The following is a 21,210-nucleotide window of genomic DNA, read 5'->3' on the forward strand; positions in this document are numbered from 1 at the left end:
GCAGGAAAGGAAGGCTCTGCTTTGGAAATAAAGCTCTCTCTGTGTATCCTGTATATGTTTGCCTCTACTGGTCTTATGGCTGGGAATGGTGCTGAAGGACTGAGGAGAGAATAAAGGGTCAGTTTTGTGCAAATGAAGAACTTCTGTGCATAAGAGTCCAGTGTGTTGAAACAGCAAAGAACTTTATTGAGAACACATAGAAATTCAGTGTTTAAGCCAGAACTGCCCACACCAATACATACAATACATTAAAACCTCAAAACCTAAAACATCACCCTCTTCCAAACCTAGCCTCACCTCAAATTCCCACAATCTATGCCCCACAGGTAACAAGCTCCCCTTTGCCATTCCCAGAAACTAGCCCTTTCTGTTAATACCGGCCTCCAACTTTCTTTAACAAACATCCCACACCTTGCAAAAGCTGTAATTCCCATAACTATTCTAGCCAGCTGTAATAAATCCCAACTCCCCATCTAGCTAACCTATACCACGAGCCACAATCCCCAGCCAAATATACAACCCAAATTAATTATCAATACTATTAGCACAGAAAACCTAATCTTAACAAAATACAACCTTAAAACATAAACAGACATATGGACAGACAAAGATGACAAGCAAAATCACAAGGGCCTTTTCTTAGCACCACTGATTGAAAATATGTTTTCTGCTTTCCTTATTGACAAAAATAATATTAATTCATTATTGGGATTTGTGTGGCTTCTCTCCTGTGTGGACTCTCTGATGTGCCAATAGGTATGACTTCCGAGAAAAACCTTTCCCACAATGCTGGCATTTGTATGGCTTCTCTCCTGTGTGGACTCTCTGATGTCTCACTAGGATTGACTTCTGAGAGAAACCTTTCCCACAATGCTGGCATTTGTATGGCTTCTCTCCTGTGTGGACTCTCTGGTGTTTCACTAGGTTTGACTTCTGAGAATAACAGTTTCCACAATGCTGGCATTTATATGGCTTCTCTCCTGTGTGGACTCTCTGATGTGTCACTAGGACTGACTTCTGAGAGAAACCTTTCCCACAATGCTGGCATTTGTATGGCTTCTCTCCTGTGTGGACTCTCTGATGTACCAATAGGTATGACTTCTGAGAGAAACCTTTCCCACAATGCTGGCATTTGTATGGTTTCTCTCCTGTGTGGATTCTCTGATGTCTCACTAAGTCTCCCTTCAAAGAAAAACATTTCCCAGAGTGCTGGCATTTGTGAGGCTTCTCTCCTGTGTGGACTCTCTCATGCAACACTAGGTTTGACTTCTGAGTAAAACATTTCCCACAATGCTGACATTTGTATGGCTTCTCTCCTGTGTGGACTCTCTGATGTGTCAATAGGCTTGACTTCAAAGAAAAACATTTCCCACAATGCTGGCATTTGTATGGCTTCTCTCCTGTGTGGACTCTCTGATGTGTCAATAGGCTTGACTTCAAAGAAAAACATTTCCCACAATGCTGGCATTTGTATGGCTTCTCTCCTGTGTGGACTCTCTGATGTGTCAATAGGCTTGACTTCAAAGAAAAACATTTCCCACAATGCTGGCATTTGTATGGCTTCTCTCCTGTGTGGACCCTTTGATGCATGACAAGGATTGATTTGTAAGCAAAACGTTTCCCACAATGCTGGCATTGGTATGGCTTCTCTCTTGTGTGGACTGTCTGATGTCTCACTAGGATTGACTTCTGAGAGAAACCTTTCCCACAATGCTGGCATTTGTATGGCTTCTCTCCTGTGTGGATTCTCTGATATGTCACTAGGTCTGACTTGTAAGCAAAATGTTTCCCACAATGCTGGCATTTATGTGACTTCTTTCTTGTGTGGACTCTTTCATGACTTACAAATTCTTCTGTAAAGAAGGACAATGACAGATGAGACTGACAATCAGAGTTAAGAGAGAAGGATGTTACCCCGTGATTTAGCCCTCAGTAACCCATCCTTATTAATAATAATAATAATAATTTGTTTTATTTATATACCGCTATTCCAAAGATCATAGCGGTGAACAGCAAGTAAGCTAATGAGCAAGTAAGCTAATTTGCCCCCCACGGTCTGGGTACTCATTTTAGCTCCCTCCTCGGAAGGATGCAAGCCTGAGTCGAGCTTGGGCCCTTTTGCTGGTCTTGAACTCGCAACCTTGTGGTTTTGAGTTAATGGCTGCAGTATTAGAGATTAAGTTAAGAAAGATTCTGTGAGTAACCCAAGCATGACCCTGCTGCTTATGCCCCTAAATCCATGGAACAATCATATCCTTACTCATAGGAGCTAGCAAAGAATGGGGACTGCCTTGAGGGAATCCGTGAAAGCAGAGAGTCAAAGGACTGTTGAAAAAATATTCCATTAAACATGTCCAAAAATACTTCGATTGACAGATGGCATCATATCCTGTGAGACTGCCATAGAGTCCTGAGTCAGAGCCCAAGGCATGATAGAAGCTAACTGCAGAGGTCCCTTCATGCTGTTTGGCACCAGAAGATGACTCAAAACCAATACAGTATACAGCTGACATGTGGATTGGATTGGATTGGATTGGAGTTGTGTGTACAAGAAAAGGTGAAGTTGATGGAAGTCGGAGAAGAGAGCTTGCAAGTATTCGTATTATTTTGCAACTCAAGAGAGAGAATCTCCAAGGATTTCCATGAAATCAACTTATTTTAAGTGTGGGAAGTGGTAAGTGCATTGCCAATATCTATATCTGGATATTTGCTTCCGTACTCTGCTGTGTTATTATTGAGCCAAGAAGGACCCGAGAGCCTTTTTGTCTGAGATATTTGTACCAAGAACCCAATGAATTCAATTTGGTTTCAGACCATTCTTCCCTTCAGGAAACATTCTAAAGCAATTTAAACCCTTTTGGACACTCGGTTTCTGCTCCCAAGCAACAATTACAGTATAAATATCTGTCCTGGGTGGCTGTTCCTTGACGTCAGTCCAATTACAGACAGACAGTCTGTGGGTTTACATGGCTAAGCACCTCAATGCAGTCGCCAACCCCACTTGTTGCAGGAGCTCCTGCCTTCTCTTCCCATTTCGAATCCTCAGCAATTGGGATCAAGATTCGCCTGGGTAAAGTATTACCACTATGAAAGTCTTTCATCTCTTGACCACTCCCACCTGATATCTAGTTCTTGAGCATATTGTTGAACCCTTGTGTGTGTGGTGTATTCTACCTTTCCCCTAAATAAATCATAAAACCTAATTCAAATGGCTTGGGAGTTCAGTGTGCTTCTGAGCCTGGCACAGTTGGGCTGAATCCTGAGGTCACTCTTGCCCCCAACCGAACTATATCTCTCTTTTCAGCTAAGTACTAAATTCCCCTAAAAGCATCGCACTTGCGGGTGTCGCCCCCAGACTCCAGCATTTCGGGTAACAAAGGGCCTCTGGAATCAACCACGAAACTAAGCAAGCTCAGGTAGGAAAAGAAACATTAGAGAACAAGCAGGTTTTGTGTCTCCCTTTCCTCCCTTCATAGATATTACTCATAATTGCTAAATGGAACCCCTAAATATGTCTGAAAAACAAGGATTTGAGCTGGTTCTGAGAAGTTCTCTCAATCCAGTTCTTAAAATCTGTCAGGTTGGTTGGCTGCCCTCAATCCCCAAGGCCCCTCTCCTGACCCTTCTGAGAGGTCCCTTCCTCTCCGCACAGAGCTAGGCGATCCTGGCTTTGCTCCTGCCTTCCCCTCCTGGCTCCCAGAGGCCTGATCCCCTTCCCTTTCTCCCTCCGCTCCCCAACCTTCCCTCTTGCTCTTCTGCACTGCTTCAGCATTTCACTTTCAGCATTTCTTCCCTGCCTTTCTGTTTTTTACATCCCCCCATCTCTCTATCACAGACAGAAACACACGCACAGAGTGTGTGTGATGCATCAAAGGGACACTTTGAGGCCCATTTTTGAGAAAGGCAGGATAATCAATACACAAATAACTCATTGGGAAAGGCAATGCAAGGGGGCTGGGACCTGAACTCCCATTTTGGTGAAGGTCAAGTGCCAGAGAGCAGCCTTAAAACAGCCTTAAGGCATCTCTAGGACAGGGATGGACCACTGTTGGGTATTGGGGGGGATCACATTGCCCCCCAGGGAATCTCAGGGCCACCCCACATTGTATTCCCTTTGGGGGTATAAATAATATTTTGCCCCTCAATATCCGACAGCATCCATTTGGGGAAGTGGTATCCATTTTACCACTGTTCTCTGAGCCATTGCAGGGCCAAGGGAGGCATTTTACCCAAGAAGCCTCTCCAGAGTCTCAAAAGGCTGGAAGAGGGGACAAAAATCCAGGAAACTTGGTCAGGGATTGGCTGAGGAGCATTTGGAGCCAAAAAGCATTTGTCTCCATGGTTCCTACCCACAAAATCCTAGAATTGACATTTTAAGATCCTCAGAAAGTGGAGAGCAATAGTCCCTCACTAAACTACAAATTCTAAGATTTCACATAAAGTTGCTATGACAATTAAACAACATGTCAAAGGGATCTAGGAGTCCTGGTAGACCACAACGTGAACATAGGTCAAAAGTGAGATGCAGCAGCTAAAAAGGCCAATGTGATCATAGGCTACATCAATGCGAGTATAGTGTTATGGCAGGGGTTTTAACTGGATGGCTCTTCTAGTTTCTTTCAACTCTATGATTCTATGGTATAGATTAAGGGAAGTAATAGTACAACTCTATTCTATTTTGGTCAGGCCCTCACTTGGAATACTGTGTCCACTTCTGGTCACCACAATTCAAAGTGGATGTTGAGAAGCTGGAGTGTATCCAAAGGAGATCAATGAAAATGGTGAAGGGTCTGGAAACCATCAAGCCCTGTGAGGAGTGGTTTAGGGAGCTGGAAATGTTTAGCCTGGAGAAGAGAAGGTTAAGAGTGTACATGATAGCCCTGTTCAAATATTTAAAGAGATACTGAAGAAGGAGCAAGCTTGCTTTCTGCTGCTCTAGAGCAAAGGACATGGAACAATGGATAAAAGCCACAGAAAAAGAGGTTCCACCTAAACTTCCTGACAGTAAGAGCTATTCAACAGAGCATGGTGGTGTCTTATTATTATTGTTGTTATTATTAATAATATTAGTTTATAAAGCGCTCCTTCTTTGAAGGTCGTTAAAGATCTTTGAAGGTCTTTAAACAAAGGCTTGGTGGCCATCTGCTGGTGATGCTTTCAATGTGATGGTGATGCATGGCAAGGGGTGGAACCAGATGATCCTTGTGGTCTATTCCAGATCTATGATTCTGTACACTATGATCCGTGAAAGGGATCTAGGAGTCCAAGTAGACCACAAGTTGAACGTGAGTCAACAGTGTGATGCGGCAGCTAAAAATGCCAATGCAGTTTTGGGCTGCATCAATAGAAGTATAGTGTCTAGAACAAGGGAAGTAATAGTGCCACTCTATTCTGCTTTGGTCAGAGCCCACCTGGAATATTGTGTCCAGTTCTGGGCACCACAATTCAAAAAGGACAGAACAATGGAAGCAAGGCACAGGAAAAAAGGTTCCACCTAAACATTAGGAGGAACTTCCTGACAGTAAGAGCTATTCAACAGTGGAATATACTCCCTCAGAGCATGGTGGCGTCTCATTATGGTTATTATTATTATTATTATTATTATTATTATTATTATTATTATTATTATTATTATTTTCTAAAGCACTCCTTCTTCAAAGGGTTTTAAAGGTCTTTGAAGGTCTTTAAACAAAGGCTGGGTGGTCATCTACTGGGGATGCTTTCAATGTGTATTCCTGCATGGCAAGGGGTTGAACCAGATGGTCCTTGTGGTGTATTCCAGCTCTATGATTCTATAATTCTAAAGTGGAATCATAGTGCCATGATAATGTAGTGAAAGGGACCTCAGTCTTCATAGGAAAGCAATGAATTCAGCTTCCTTACCCACAGAGGCCACATTCTCGTAATTCTCCATCATCACATCATTGTACATAAGTCTCTGCTTCTTCGTCAACAGTTTCCATTTGTCCTCGGTGAAATATACCGCCACATCCGCAAAGGTCACCTGCAACAGAAAATAGCCCTCATCCAGAGAGTGACTAAGCAAAAGGGGAGGAAAGCACATGGTGCATCCAAATATTATTTGATCACTTTAGAATTCAGTCCAGGAAATAAACTTTAAATGCTGTCAGCCAAAAAAAAAGCTACTGCCTTTGAGATCCAGTTTGTCTCGAATCTATTCAATATAATACACAATATAATTTAGGCCACAGCTGGGATACTGATGATGGATTAGGATACTGACTATCCCAACACATATAATACATTTAGCCACCAAAGAATTATGGTGCATTTAGACATTTCTTGTCACATTTCAGAGGCAAACATCATTTTTAATAACAGTCCTGGGGAGCACTCTGGGCTTGAAGGCCACTGGGCCCACCCCATATTTAGATACAGATATTTTCTCCCATAGCCCCTAACATTTCATAGATGGGGAAAGCAAGACACATGTGGACAAGCAACCCAGAAGGCAGTGAAGATGGCCAAAGTTGTTTATGAGGAAGATCACACAGGCTAGCAAGGGTACAATAGTTTGCTTTTGCTTCAGCCTCCTGGGAAGGGCCCTATCCTGCCTCCTTCTTTCCTCTCCTCTCCCCACTTTTGAGTTGATGGGCTGCAGACTCAATTGCACTCAGGAACTTGGACAGTATTTTATTTGTTTCCTTTCATAAATTTGCCCAGCAGTGGCACAGATGCAGCTATTATGATAGTGACTCACCAAAGAGCTGTTGTACTTCGGCAGCCTCTTTCTGTTGGAGCCCAACTCTCTCCATTTGGCCTCTGTGTCAGCCATCAGGTAGGTAGGGGATCCTGGTGGCCCTGCACTTGGTCACTTCCAGCAAGACAGGACCCAAAGCCGTGTCCAAGGAGGCCGAGATGATGTTCCTGAGAAAAGGGACCAGGGTTAGGATTGGCTTGGCAAGAAACCCTGCAGCACTCAAAGACACAGAGAACAGCATCCTGCTGGTGACACACACAGGTGACATATGCCTCCTTTGGGCTGATGCAGAGGAGGGCATCCCCTTCCTCCCTCTGCACCAAACAAAGCCCCCTGGACCTAGCATACATTCACTGCAGCTCCCCTACACAACAGATACTCCACGCCTTCTTGGAGTGGTGGGGGATTAGGGGATGGGGAATTGGAGAGGGCCCTGGTTATGTCCCCGTAGCTAGATGTGAAATGGTTGCATCAGTTGTGACACCTCCTGACCGCCCCAGTGACCCTCAGAGGAAGATGTCTTCATTTTGCTTCTCACTACATAAACACAGCTGGAAGCTTCTTCAATACCTCACACCCAACACTCTCACTAGGCATGGAATGACTATGTGGGATTGCTTCCACAATTCTATGGTAGGACCTGTGTTTACTGAATGGCCAGTTGTAGCCTGATTCCACCTGGAGCAACACTGGAGAATAGAGGGTTCTGCTGGGTCAGGCTGTCTGGCCTGGTGGTTCCTCATTCTTCCAATGGCTCACTCTCTCAGCTGTAACCTTTCCACACAATCCTGGACTGAAACATTTAAACAAAGGTCCTCTTCTAGCTCCAATGTGGTGACTTTCACACGAAAACGGGGACTTTTCAGAGCTTTCCGTGTGATTTTGGTGCCTGGCTATATTTCAGTGCATTTTTGGTGACTTTTGCCCATTTCAGCTCCAGCCCTGACTCTGAGAGCGAGGCTGGCTACAGAGCAACCAACCTTTTGGAGTGTCACACACTCACAGTTTTCAGCCAATCAGAGAGAGGACTGGAGAGTGGTTGCTGCCCCCGCCCTCAGGAAGCGCACGCTCTCTCTCTCAACCCCCGACTCCCTCTTAAGTCTAGCTTTCTTAGACTTAAGTGTACTTCCTCAGATGCATGGGAACTGTAGTTCATTGTGGCACCAGAGCTCTTTCTCACAAAACTACACTTAATCCCAGGGTTCCCTAACACTGAGCCAGGGCAGCTAAAGCAGTCTCAAACTGGATTATTTCTGCAGTGTGTCTTGGACCCAGCTCAGGCTGCATCTTCACTCCAGACTCCAGAGACAATCTAGTTTCATACCGTTTTTACTGCCATGGCCCAGTGCTATGAAATCCTGGGAATTGTAGTTAGTTGGTACACCAGAGTTTGCTGAGAGAGAAGGTTAAATGTCTCCAAAAACTAGAATTCCCAGGATTCCATAGCACTGAGCCATGGCAATTAAAAGGGTGTCAAACTGGATTTATTTCTGCAGTGCGGTTGCAGCCAAACACATTTCTATTTGGCACAAAGCTTCCTGGACCCCCTTCATGTCAAAATATATATCTTAAAAGGACTGAAAGATTCTTTGTTTGGTTCAATGGTGATTGTGAGAGTTGAAATAAGTTACAATTGTTTTTATTCAATTATGTTTACGTTTATTTGCAAAACATCCGCCATTTTAACATTATGGGAATTTTCCGGGAATTGTGACTGAATATTCTGTGTGATCTGGGGGGATTCAGCGGGTTTTGGACAAACATTTTTGGGAATTATCTTCCGGGCTTGTTGGCAACACTGCTCCGGGAATAAAGGCCTACCTTCAATACAAAGACCCTGATTCCTGCAGCTCTAGAAAGGGCTCTTCTGCAGTCCTTTATGGCCGGAGCTTCCCCGAGTCAGACGCCGTCTCCTCAGCCGTAGAGAAGGGTTGCTCTGAGTGCGAAGGAGGAGGAGGTCCACAGGGCTGAGGGAGGGAAGGCAATGGGGAAAAGGTCAGTGCCAATGGCCATGGAGGGCAGAAGGGGACAATGCTTAGGAAACTCCTCTGAGTCCCAGCCCTAAGAATGAGTGGCAGGAGTGAGTCCAGGGGGCTAAGGGGGTCTCCTTTCCCAAAGGGGGAGGCAAGGACCGATGGCCCCTCCCCAGTTAGGGCCCAAAGGGAGGGTCTCTTCCCCACCTCTCTCTCCCAGTCCCCAAAGTCCAGTCTGTCAGGGATGATGGGAGTTGTTGCTCTTCACCTCAGGCTGTAACTCACCACCTTGTTAATGAAGCTGAGCTGACCAGCTTTGGTCAGTGGTTATTGCTTTCTCCCAAAGCAGCAGAGTTTTCTGAGAATAGGCTGAAGACCCTGACAATCTTCTCCAAGCCTTCTCACTCTTCTTCTTCAGATGTCTCCAAACACCATCAGGATTCTGCTGGTTCTTGTATCTTCACTCAAGACACCAACACAACTCAGTAGTCTTAGATAAAAGATCTACTTTATTCTACTATATACAGTTACTATCTCTATATGCCCAACAATCCACAATATCTCTACACTCCACCAATACTCCACAACTACCAACAAGTTACATTAGCAAAACTGGCAATTATTATAGCAAATGTTTGTTACCACCCACTAGACAATTACCACCCAGCGGGTGTGTACTCTCACAATGATTGGTTGACTTTTGTTCATCCCATACTCAAGTCCAACCCATGAACATCATCTGATCACCTTGAACATGTAACAAGTCTCAGGTGTTACCAATATACATTCCTTAATTTTGTCCTTGGCTTCCAAGACTTCTAAATTATATCATCCTTTACACCTGTGTGATTTCTGAATTGTTCATGCTTAGTCATTCTGACTCTCACATACATATTTTATTTCTATAACTGCATGTCCCATGTTGCATTTCCTTGACACAGTCTCCACCTGGCCCTGAGTCACTGCCTCCCCTTCCTCAGACCTCCCACAGGCCCCTATAAATGTATAGGTTTATGAGTGAAGATTGCATCCTGAATTATGCTCATTTTTGGGAAGTGAAGACCTATGTAAATTCATCATATAAACCCAGTGAAAGAAATACCTCACAAAGTTCTAGTAAACACCACATACACACACAGTCCCCATAAAAAGGACTGACTGGCGCACTGTGTGTCTGGGGTTGGAAATCTCACTTCCACTTTCTGGGAAGACAATGCTGCCAGAGATGAATTTGGGGCTTTATGCCTGCAAAGCATAATAAAAAAAAAAAAAATAAATAAAATTTTTATTTATACCCCGCCCTTCCGAATGATCAGGGCGGCTAACAAATGCGTCGAAGCGCGCAAACAAAGTACAAAGTTAAAAACAGACACAATAATAACAATCCATAAAAAACAATAAAAAACCCCCATTAGCCCAACCTCACGGCCACGAGAGAGGAGGGAGGCCCACAGGATGTTTTAGTCGGGGAATGCCTGATTAAATAGGAAGGTTTTTAAACCCTTCCTAAATTGGGCCAGGGTGGTGGATGAGCGGAGCTCCGCGGGCAGCGTATTCCAGAGGGCTGGGGCAGCTGTGGAAAAAGATCTTCTGGCCGTAGCAGCCAACCTAGCCCCAGGCACCTTCAGGAGTTGCTGCCCAGATGTTCTGAGGGTGCGAGGCGGAATGTACGGGGAGAGGCGGTCCTTCAGGAATCCTGGACCCAAGCCATTTAGGGCTTTATAGGTAATAACCAATAAGCATGGGCTCAGTCTCTCAGCTGCAGCCCTTCCACACAATCCTGGACTGAAACATTTAAATAAAGGACCTCTTTCAGCTCCAGGAATAAAGACCTACCTTCAGTACAAAGACCCTGATTCCTGCAGCCTCAGAAAGGCCTCTTCTGTAGCCCTTTATGGCTGGAGCTTCCCCGGGTCAGAGGCCGTCTCCTCAGCCGTAGAAAAGGGTTGCTCTGTGTGCGAAGGTCAGTGCCAATGGCAATGGAGGGCAGAAGGTGACAATGCCTAGGAAACTCCTCTGAGTACCAGCCCTAGGAATGAGTGGCAGGAGTGAGTCCAGGGGGCTGAGGGGGTCTCTTTCCCCACCTCTCTCTCCTAGCCCCCAAAGCCCAGCCTCCCCACTGGCCCTGGTTCCCTGCCTCCCTTCCTCAGACCCCACAGGCCCCTCCCTTCCTCCCTCCCTCCCTTCCTCCCCCCTCCCTCCCAAAATGGAGGGCGTAGGCACAAAGGGACACACAGCCTTTCTTTTGGCCCAAGGAGCCTGGCCTCCTTCTCGCTCTAGAGCCTCAGGGAGAGAAAAAAAGAGCCTCTGTTCAACTAAGGCCTTAGAGAAGATTCCGGAACATTATTCCCCACAGTCACAAGAAGCACAAAATGGCTGCGGGAACACAAAATGGTTGCCTCTGCCTTGGTGTTTTGCAGTTGGAAGTTTGAGGCCTTCAGGGAACCCAAAATGGAGGATGAAAGGGCCCCAAAGTCGGAAGGGACCCCAAACAGGATTTCTGAACCTAAACCAGGGGTCGGCCTTTCTGCCGGCCCCTGTGCAGTCCTGCCGCCGATTGCCGCCGTTTCCGCGCCGCTCCGGGCGCCATTTTATTTTTCAAAATGGCGGCCGAAGTCTTGCATGACCTTTCCCAGGACAGGAAAGGTCACGCGAGACTTCGCTGCCATTTTAAAAACCAAACTGGCAGCGGAGGAGGAAGAGGAGGGCCGCGTGGCCTGGGGTGGAGGAGGCAAAGGATGAATACCGGCGTGGCCCTCCCTGCCTCCCTGCGGGGCTCCGCGCGGCCCTCCCCCGCCTCCCTGCGGGGCTCTGCGCGGCCCCGCACTGCCCACCTCCTCCTCTGTCTCCTCCGTCCTGCCCCCAGGCCGTGCGGCGCATGGAGGAGGGGGAGGAGAAGAAAAAAGAGGAGGAGGAGGAGGGAAGAAGAGCAGAAGGAGGCAGCAGGAGGAGGAAGAGGAGATGGGGCAGCAGCAGGAGGAAGAGGAGGGAGGAAGAGCAGGAGGAGGCAGCAGCAGGAGGAAGAGGAGATGGGGCAGCAGGAAGAGGAAGAGGGGGGAAGAGCAGGAGGAGGCAGCAGCAGGAGAAAGAGGAGGAAGAGGAGATGGGGGCAGCAGGAGGAGGAAGAGGAGATGGGGGCAGCAGGAGGAGGAAGAGGAGAAGGTGGTGAGTGGCCAGAGGCCACAGGGTTTTTTTTGTTGTTGTTTTATTTTGCATTCTTTTTAATTGCTAACAAGTCTCCCTTGCTTTGACAATGATAGTGTGGTGGTGATGATGATGAGTCAGCTTGAGAAGCATGCAACTACTGTTTCAGAAGCTAAGAGAGTGTGACCTTGCAAAGTGTGTTTTGTGTGCTTTTAATGCTAACAAGTCTCCCTTGCTTTGACAATGATAGTGTGGTGATGATGTTGATGATGATGATGATAATGATAATGATATGAGTCAGCTTGAGAGGCATGCACGCACTGTTTCTGAAGCCAAGAGAGTGTGACTTTCCAAAGTGCCTTTTCTGCGTGTTTTTGGTTCTTTAATGGTGATACTGATATCAGAAAGCCTCTGAGGCAAGGCCAATGTAAGTTGCTGTGATTTTTACAAACTCATGCGCAGTGAAGAAAAACCAAAGTCCCTTGACCAAGTACACACTTCTGAGAAGTACACTTGGTCCAAGAACGGTGAAACCACCTTGACATGTTCAATATGCATAGCCATGTTAAACCCAAAGGGTTTGGTTATGGAATAAGCCTCTGAAATATGCAAGAGGCCATGTTAGGTAAAGCCATGTGAAATGCACAACTGTGCTGTTGTGTGTGTTTTGGAATGCAGGTTGGGGGTGTTTGCCCAGAAAGGGACCGAGGAGGAGAGGGCGGGCACACGCCTCCTCCTCCTTGCAGGGCTTCGGTGGAGGCTCTGCCCCAGAGGGTGGCTCCGCCCCAGAGGGTGGAAGCTCCACCCCCCGGCTTTGGCCCCCCCGACTTGTCTGAGGGACACCAACCCGGTCCCCGGCTCCAAAAGGTTGCCTACCCCTGACCTAAACAAAACAGAAAGGTTTCCCTGATCGCACCCGATGGCTGTGAGAACACAAAAAGTCCCCAAACAGGATTTCCAAACCTTAACAACACCTAAACATTTTCCTGATGCTATTAAAAGGAGGAACCTGATTCCCTCCTTAATTACAATCAATAGTGAAAGATATTACTATTAATATTAAGAGTGCCCATTGTCCACAACCCAGCTCAGGTCTTGACCACTCAGGGAGGCCAGTCCAGCTGCAGGTGGCCCTCCGTCCGTCCTCCTTTCCTTCTGCATTCCTTCTCTTTTCCCCAGCATCAGCCCCTTTCCCAAGAAGGCTGCATCCACACTATAGAAATAAGGTACTTTGACACTGCTTTAAACACTCAGTGCTATGGAATCCTGGGATTTTACCTTTGGGACACTTAGCCTTCTCTGCCAGAGAGCTCTCATGCCACAACAAACTACAAATCCCAGTATTCCATAGGACGGAACCAGGAGAGTTAAAGTGGTTTCGATCTGGATTTTTGTTTGTAAAAGGATAGAAGCACCCAAGTCTAATTTTTATTCTTTTAGAAATGGTTTTGCTTTTTTTTAAATAAGCAGTTTGTTTTTCTATCTAATTCTTATTCTTCTTGTTCTTTGTAGGTTTGTTTGTTTCATTCTTGGTAATCTGAGTTATTCTGGTCTGTCTCCTTCCTTTTTGCCTGAAAATCTATTAATAAGGAAACTGGGGAGACTTTTAAAACCTCCCAAAGGAGCCACTTTTGGCCTTTTTTGCAGCACTAGCCTCCTCTTAGAAGCCAAAGCCCAATGTTTGTGAAGACTAATAATAAGGCTTGTATTAAAACTATCCTCCCATTTCTAATCCCTGTTAAAACCCATGTTCCCCAGAAAGAGCAGAGCTGTGTAATAAGAAAACCCTCTCAGAAAAGACACACAAAGAGACACACTTCCTTCCTTTTGGCCCAAGGAGCCTGGCCTCCTGAATCTGGAGCCTCAGGAGAGAAAGAGAAGCCTCTGTTCAACTGAGGCCTCAGAGAAGGTTCCAGAACATTATTCCCCACAGTCACAAGCAGCACAAAATGGACGCCAGAACACAAAATGGCTGCCCCTGCCTGAGTGCTTGGCAGTTGACATTTGAGATAGGGTTGACATAATTGTCCACTAATTTAAGGTCCTCCATTTTTCTTAAATGCCCTACATTTTGGGCTGAGTGTTGTCCTGCAGTTGTCCTACAGTTTGGTCTTGAATTTTTCCTACATTTTGTCCCTGGTTTTAGTGGTCAATTATGGCAACCCTACATTTGAGCCCTTCAGGGGGAGAGAGAGAGAGACTGAGGGGAAGAGTGGAAGGAAGTCCTGGAGGGAGGGAGCCTTGGGAGATATAGGGCCTTCCTGAAATATTTGGTGTTCGCTGCCTAACAAAGGGGTTTCTGGCCTCATAAAGGTTTGGGGGCAAACTGGATCTGAAAGACAGCAACAGTCTTTTCTCTTGCCAATGGGATTTAAAGTGTATTTCCTGGACTGGATCTCCCAGCATCCACATGGCCAGAAAGAGGAGGGGGCCCTGCCCTGCAGTAAGGCCCCTCCAATCCCTCTGAACCTAGGACTGCAACTCCCACATCTTTCTTTCTTTCTTTAGAATCATAGAGTTGGAAGAGACCGGACGGGCCATCCAGTCCAGCCCCCTGCCATGCAGGAAATCCAAATCAAAGCATCCCTGACAGATGGCCATCCAGCCTCTGCTTAAAGACCTCCAAGGAAGGAGACTCTATCACCCTCCGAGGAAGGAGTGCATTCCATTGTCGAACAGCCCTTACTGTCAGGAAGTTCCTCCTAATGTTGAGGTGGAATCTCTTTTCCAGCAGCTTGTATCCATTGTTCTGGGTCCTGTTCTCTGGAGCAGCAGAAAACAAGCTTGCTCCCTGCTCAATATGACATCTCTTCAAATATTTAAACAGGGCTATCATATCACCTCTTAACCTTCTCTTTCTTTCTTTCTTTCTCCCTAGCTACCTTGTGTTAGTGGTGTTACTCCTCTTATTGTGCCTCCAAATTGTTTCTGACTCATGGTGACCCTAAGGGAAGGCCTTCGCAGGCTTTTCTTGCCAAGATTTGTCCAGAAGTGGTTTTGCAAGTGCCTCCCTCTGAGGCTGAGAGAGTGTGACTTGCCTAAGGTCACTCAGTGGGTTTCCGTGGCCAAAAGGGCATTCAAACCCTGGGCTCCAGGGTCATAGTCTAATGCAGGGGTAGGCAACCTTTTTGAGCCGGGGGCCGGGTTGCTGTCCCTCAGACAACTAGGGGGCCGAAGCCAAAAAATAAATAATTAAATAATAAATAAATAAATAAATAAACCGGGACAAATGTAGGTCAACATTTTCAAATGGTGGACACTTTTTAAAAAAAAGTGGAGGACACGCAAAAAAAATTGCTGATTTTTTAAAAAATGTTAATATAAATGTATGTTTCTGAGGCATCTATAGACAATTGCCCCCTTGCCCCTGCACGCGAGAGGCCAAAGGCCCCGGCGGCAATCGGCGGCAGGACCGGGCTGGGGCCGGTCCCAAGGCCTCGCCGGGCCGCATCCGGCCCGCGGGCCGCAGGTTGCCTACCCCTGGTCTAATGCTCCAGCCGGTAAACCACACTGTCTCTTTGTTGAGGCTTTGTCATTTTTTGTGGTGTGGCTCCAAGTCATTGCTGACTTCTGGGGAGCCTCTCCTGGGGTTTTCGTGGCAAGAGTTGTTCAGAGGAGGTTTGCCATTGTCTTCCCTGAGGCTGAGAGAGTGTGACTTGCAAACGGTCACCTAAGTCCAAAGCAATAATTCAATCTGAGATGGCTTTAACTGCCCTGGATCAGTGCTAGGGAATTCTGGGAAATGTAGTTTTGTGAGACATTGAGCCTTCTCTTTCAGAGAGCTCTGGTGCCCCAATAAACTCCAGTTCCCAGGATTCCCTAGCACTGGGCCAGGGCAGTTAAAGCGCTCCCAAACTGGGCTATTGCTGCCGTGTGTTTTGGACCTTACTTGGCCACAAACTGTCCATAGCCTGCAATGCATCTCCTAATTCTGTTGGCAGTCCCTCCCTCCCAACACTTTCGCATTTCCCCCCAAAACCAGCGCAAAGCTGGCAGATGGAAAGAGGTTTTAAAGCAGCATTTAAATCTGTACTATTTCCTTTTAAAAGACTAAATGTCCCAAATGCTATTATCAGTTTTGCAGCTGTTATTACAGAAAGACGTAGAGTGCAAACTCCTCAAGTACCTTTATTTTCTGGAGTGAGATGGGCTTTTCCAACTGACTCACTGTGATGATCTCCAGTGGCCCTGTAATAATAATAATAATAATAATAATAATAATAATAATAATAATAATATTTTATACCCCCCTCTCTTCAGCCAAAAGGCTATCAGAGTGTCTTACAAATTGTTAATTAGACATTTAGACATTATGGCTCTTAGCCCAGCAGACCCTTAACTTCCTTAAATCACGCTGCCATCATCCAGTGAATCATAAAAGGACTTCCTTTAACCTACACTGGGACCAGTTAAGGAACCTTATTTCTACTTCTTTGCTGATCTTCCCAAGCATCAACTGAGCTAAGACACGTGTAAAAGGAGCGTCGAGTAGTAGATACTCCAAGGAGGTATTTATTATAGATAACAAAATATCTAAGGAGATATCTATTATAAATAACAACATATAACTGAAATATAAGTCATGCAAGATATTAAGAATCTTGCAGGTACAATATTTGTAAGTATATAATATTCAATTCATACAAGCTATTAAAATAATAAATAGACCTAAGCGTCCAATTCTGAGACTAACTTCCAAGATCCGCTCTTTAACTCTCTCTCTCTCGATCTCCAACCGACACAATTCCCCCAACTGTCTCTTGGTCTCTCAGGCCTTATATCTCCTTCTCACGGAAGCTTCCAGAAGAACCTTCATCTTGCTCTCTGATTGGTCAAGTGAGCCTTCCGTAGCAGTGATGTCATTCTGCATTTGCATAAACCTCCCTTTACTGCCTGAAGAAGACCTCCATTGACTGGAGCCCAGTCATTGCACTTTCCCAAGGCAAGGCTTGCCCCTATTTCCCAATGTTGTTCTTGGGGTCTGCCTTCCAGTTGTTTCCAGGTCTTATGGCAGTGATGGCGAACCTATGGCACACGTGCCAGAGGTGGCACTCAGAGCCTTCTCTGTGGGCACTTGTGCCGTCACCCCAGCACAGAGTTTGCCAGAGTTTCTTACTAGAAAGCCAGAGGGACATGGCGCTTGGCAATAAATAAGTGGGTTTTGGGTTAGTTTGGGCACTTGGCCTCTAAAAGGTTCACCATCACTGTCTTATGGTGACCTTATGGGAGTCTCTGAAGAGATTTTCTTGGCAGGTTTCTTCAGAGTGGGTTTCCCATGGTCATCCTCTGAGGCTGAGAGAGTGTGACTTGCCCAAGGTAATACTCCAGAGGACAGGATCAACATTCAAAATGATCTGAATAGACTTGAAAGCAGGGCCAAAGATAACAAAATGAAATTCAACACAGAGAAATGTAAGGTATTGCACTTAGGGCGGAAAAATAAAATGCACAGATATAGGATTATGGGGGACACCTGGCTGAATGAAACTACTTGTGAAAGGGATTTTGGAGTCCAAGTAGACCACAAGTTGAACATGAGTGAACAGTGAGATGCGGCAGCTAAAAAGGACAATGCAATTTTAGGCTGCATCAATATAAGTATAGGGTCTAGATCAAGGGAAGTAATAGTGCCACTCTATTCTACTCTGGTCAGGCCCCACCTGGAATATTGTGTCCAGTTCTGGGCCCCAAAATTCAAAAAGGATGTTGAGAAACTGGAGCATGTCCAAAGGAGGGCAACTAAAATGGTGAAGGGTCTGGAAACCATGTGCTATGAGGAAAGACTCAGGGAGCTGGGGATGTTTAGCCTGGAGAAGAGAAATTTAAGAGGTAATATGACAGCCCTGTTTAAATATTTGAAGGGATGTCATATTGAGGAGGGAGCAAGCTTGTTTCCTGCTGCTCCAGAGAACAGGACCTGGAACAATGGATGTGAGCTCCAGGAAAAGTGATTCAACCTCAACATTAGGAGGAAGGAACTGACAATAAGAGTTGTTGGACAGTGAAACATACTCCTTCCTAGGAGTGTGGAGGATTCTCTTTCCCTGGACAACTTTAAACAGAAGCTGGATCGCCATCGGTCAGCGATGCTTTGACAGAGTTCCTGCATGGCAGGGGTGGAATGGATGGTCCTAGTGGTCTCTTCCTGCTCTAGGATTCTATGAGTCTATGATTCTGAGATCACAATGGGACAGTTTCAATGCTTCAGGTGAGGAGCATCAGCCTGAGGTTGCAATGGGCCAGTCTATAGACCTCAGGAAAGAAGCCACAGCCTAAAGTCCCAATAGGCCAGTCTCAATGCTTCAGGTAAGGAGCATCAGCCTGAGATCCCAATGGGGCAGTCTGGATCCTTTAGGAAAGGAGTCTCAGTCGGAGGTTGCAATGGACCAGTCTCAGTCCTTCAGGCAACCTCCTTTTCTGGGATAGATTTTGACTTCCAGTTTTGCGCAAACATTATTCTAGCTAAGGTTGTCATATAAAACAGAGCCTTCCCATATTTATTGTCCAAATTTTCTTCAAACATCCTTAATAAATAATATTCTGGTTTTTGTTATTATTATTATTATGTTTGTATTATTATGTTGGTATTATTATTATTATTATTATTATTATTATTATTATTATTATTATGGTCCAATGTAGTTTGCAGTCAATGAACGCATTTTGGAGCCAATGACGGGGGCTACAGGGCTCCTGTAGGGAGGCAGCTTTCGGGGCTGGAGCAAGTGAGGCCCTCCTCCTCCCCCGGCCTCTACCCCTTCAGTCCTTATTCTCACAGAAGAACCCAATTGGGGAGTCCCCCATGGAGGCCCCCACCTTCCCTTCCCTTCCCTTCCCTTCCCTTCCCTTCCCTTCCCTTCCCTTCCCTTCCCTTCCCTTCCCTTCCCTGCCAAGACAGAAAGGCTCCTCTGGCTGCCAGGCCTCCTTCTCTCTCTTGGGAGTCTCCGTGGGTCTATATTTCAGAGGGGAATCAAAGGGTCTATGTGTGTGAATAGACATTTGCCTCTTTTCAGATAAGAGAGGACCATCTCTCGTGTTGAAGCTCTTTCTACTCTCCTCTCCCAAAACAGAAGGAAGCAAAGGCCCATTCCAGATGGACCTTGGCTCCACCCCCAGTACATACTGGGGACTTTAAGGGCTTGAGCCATTTCCAGAAAGGAGTAATTATTAATAATTAATTGTAATTATATGTGAGTCAGTTGGAAAAGCCCATCTCACTCCATAAAATAAACGCACTTGAAGAGTTTGCACTCTACGTCTTTCTGTAAAAATAGCCACAAAACTGATAATAGCATTTAGGCAGGTTATAAACCGCTGCTTTGAGGCGGTCTGCCGCCGCGCCGTTTGCTCCGTGCGGGAGCCGCAGCAGCCACACCGGGTGGCTCCCGCACGGACCGAAAAAGAAGCTCCAAAATGGAGCTTCTTCTTGCGGCGCCTCTGTGACGTTGCGAGGCGCCAGGGGCGCATTCGCGACGTCACAGACGCCGCGACACGTTCGGACACACAGCGTCCGATACGTAAAGATGGCGCCAGCCGTGTGGAATGGCCGGCGCGATATTCTACGGACAGAGTCCGTATTAGAGCCAGGGGCATTGTAACCCGCCTTAGTCTTTTAAAAACAAATAGTGCAAGTTTAAATGCTGCTTTAAAACGTCTTCCCTATATAAGCACAGACTTAGTAAAATAAGAATATTTTCAAAAAAATACGGATTGAGGAATGGAATATAGAATATAAAGATAAGAACATTTGATAGTATTTGATAGAGAAAAACCAGACATGGGTTGAACAAAGACAATAAAACAAAACTGAAAAGGGAGAAGGGAGGGAGGTGTTTTGTAAGGGGAAAATACAGGGAAGAGCAAAATATCAGTACAGAATATATAGGTTATGCCAAGATAATAAATAGAACATCTATTGGAAGGTATTTGAAGTTGTAAATATGATCAATCTGTAAATATCGTGTATGTTCAAGAGATGCTGGCAGAAGTTATAAGTAACTGGAAAGTACAATCGCAAATGTATGTGAATTTATAAATAAAGCCCACCTGAACCTAATAAATAAATAAATAAATTGTCACAGTGAGCTGCCATATTTTGAATTAGTTGAAGTTTCCAGACTTACTGCAAGGGCAGCCCTATGTAGAGCACATTGCAGAAGTCAAGATGTGAGCTTACCAGCGCATGAACCATAGTTTTGGGGTCTTCAGGCTCCAGATAAGGGCGCAGCTGGCGTATCAACCGAAGCTGATAACAGGCACTCTTGGCCGTCGCATCTATCTGAGCTGACATCTGGAGCAAAGGAACCAGGAGCACCCGCAAACTGCAAACAGAGTCCTTTAGGGGAACTGTGACCCCGTCCAGGAGCGGTAGACAAACCTCCATACCTGGGTTAGGGGCTCCAACAAGAAGTCTCTCTCTCTCTCTGGCTTTGCTTCGCGAACGAAGATTCAGGAAGGACTCATCCTGCGCTTTGTACAAGCGCCTTGGTGACTAGAAAGGCCAATTCGGGATAAACAGGTCCGGTTGCAGAAAGCACAGCGGAAAGTCTCCTTGGGTGATGTTTCCTGGTTGCGGTTCTTTCTGCGTTGTCATTTCTCTTTGAGGCTCATTTGGCGTGAGCTTTTGAAGAAGGCTGCAGCGTCATGGATGGTGCGTCTCCATGCCTGCCGATGCGAGGCCAGGGAGGACCATTGTTGGTGAGCTTTCTTTAGGCCACCTTTTCTAGGCCCCTCTCCATATGGAGCAAGCAGTGCTCTCCTTAAAAAAGGCTGCCAAACAAGACTATCATCCCCGGTCCGTCTCGAGCAACCAAAGTCCTGAACCGCCTGCATGCAGGGTTGGGTCTGCGGCTTCCAGTGCATCTTTACACCTGCCGTTTCGTCCCTCGCCTATCGCTACAGGGCTTTTTCGGAGATTGGATGTGTCCTTCAAGCCTGTGCAATGGATTTTTCTGGTGGAGCGCAGTGCGCACAGAACTGGCCTCACCTTTTCTTTTTTTTTAAATGTTTTTATTAATTTTTTACAAATAAAATACATCATATTGTGTTCTTACATTCCAATAATTTTTGAGTTTACCTTTATAAGCCTTCCTTGACTTCCCATCAAAATTGTATAAAAAACCAGTTCATTATCAATTGTCACTTTAGGCATCTCCTTTATAATCCTCATTGTTCTTTATATGTATTGTTCTTAAATCTATTACTACCCTCTTTGCCATGATCCATTCACCTTTTCTTATTCTTGTTACATTTTATTACTTATGTACTATTACCAAGTGAAATGGTCTCTTTATTCTTTTAATCTGTTGACTTTAAAAATTATTCATATATTATAACAGAATAGTCCCCCTCTTCTTGTTTCATGTACCTTAT

The 21,210-nt window shown here is 45.7% G+C and overlaps 1 protein-coding gene across 3 annotated transcripts; it reads right to left on the reverse strand.

Moving 5' to 3' along the window:
• Positions 1-222: 222 nt before the first annotated feature.
• On the reverse strand, positions 223-16,028 carry LOC149320260 (uncharacterized). 3 transcript variants are annotated; one of them, XM_089508308.1, is made up of 7 exons: positions 15,965-16,028; positions 10,531-10,723; positions 8,980-9,939; positions 8,543-8,688; positions 6,722-6,888; positions 5,884-6,004; positions 223-1,853 (listed from the first exon to the last, which is right to left on the reverse strand). In XM_089508308.1, the coding sequence occupies exons 5-7, from the start codon at positions 6,794-6,796 to the stop codon at positions 703-705; spliced, it is 1,347 nt and encodes a 448-aa protein (XP_089364434.1). In that variant the 5' UTR covers positions 6,797-6,888; positions 8,543-8,688; positions 8,980-9,939; positions 10,531-10,723; positions 15,965-16,028; the 3' UTR covers positions 223-702. The 3 variants fall into 3 exon arrangements, with proteins under 3 accessions (XP_089364434.1, XP_089364435.1, XP_089364433.1); XM_089508309.1 differs by lacking the exon at positions 15,965-16,028 and having other exon boundaries at positions 8,980-9,152; positions 10,531-10,782; XM_089508307.1 differs by lacking the exon at positions 15,965-16,028 and having other exon boundaries at positions 10,531-10,782.
• Between the last annotated feature and the right edge of the window lie 5,182 nt (positions 16,029-21,210).

The sequence above is a fragment of the Sceloporus occidentalis genome, unplaced genomic scaffold, assembly GCF_023333645.1.
Source record: "Sceloporus occidentalis isolate IW3139 unplaced genomic scaffold, rSceOcc1.0.p SCAF_2, whole genome shotgun sequence".
Taxonomy (NCBI): domain Eukaryota; kingdom Metazoa; phylum Chordata; class Lepidosauria; order Squamata; family Phrynosomatidae; genus Sceloporus; species Sceloporus occidentalis.

Excerpts from the sequence above, each read along its gene's own strand:
- LOC149320260 (XM_089508308.1), bottom strand. The coding sequence starts at position 6,796 with ATGGCTGACACAGAGGCCAAATGGAGAGAGTTGGGCTCCAACAGAAAG. Across the intron at positions 6,005-6,721 it reads CGAAGTACAACAGCTCTTTG|GTGACCTTTGCGGATGTGGC; the intron begins GTGAGTCACTAT and ends TTTCTGTTGCAG. Across the intron at positions 1,854-5,883 it reads CGAGAATGTGGCCTCTGTGG|AAGAATTTGTAAGTCATGAA; the intron begins GTAAGGAAGCTG and ends CCTTCTTTACAG.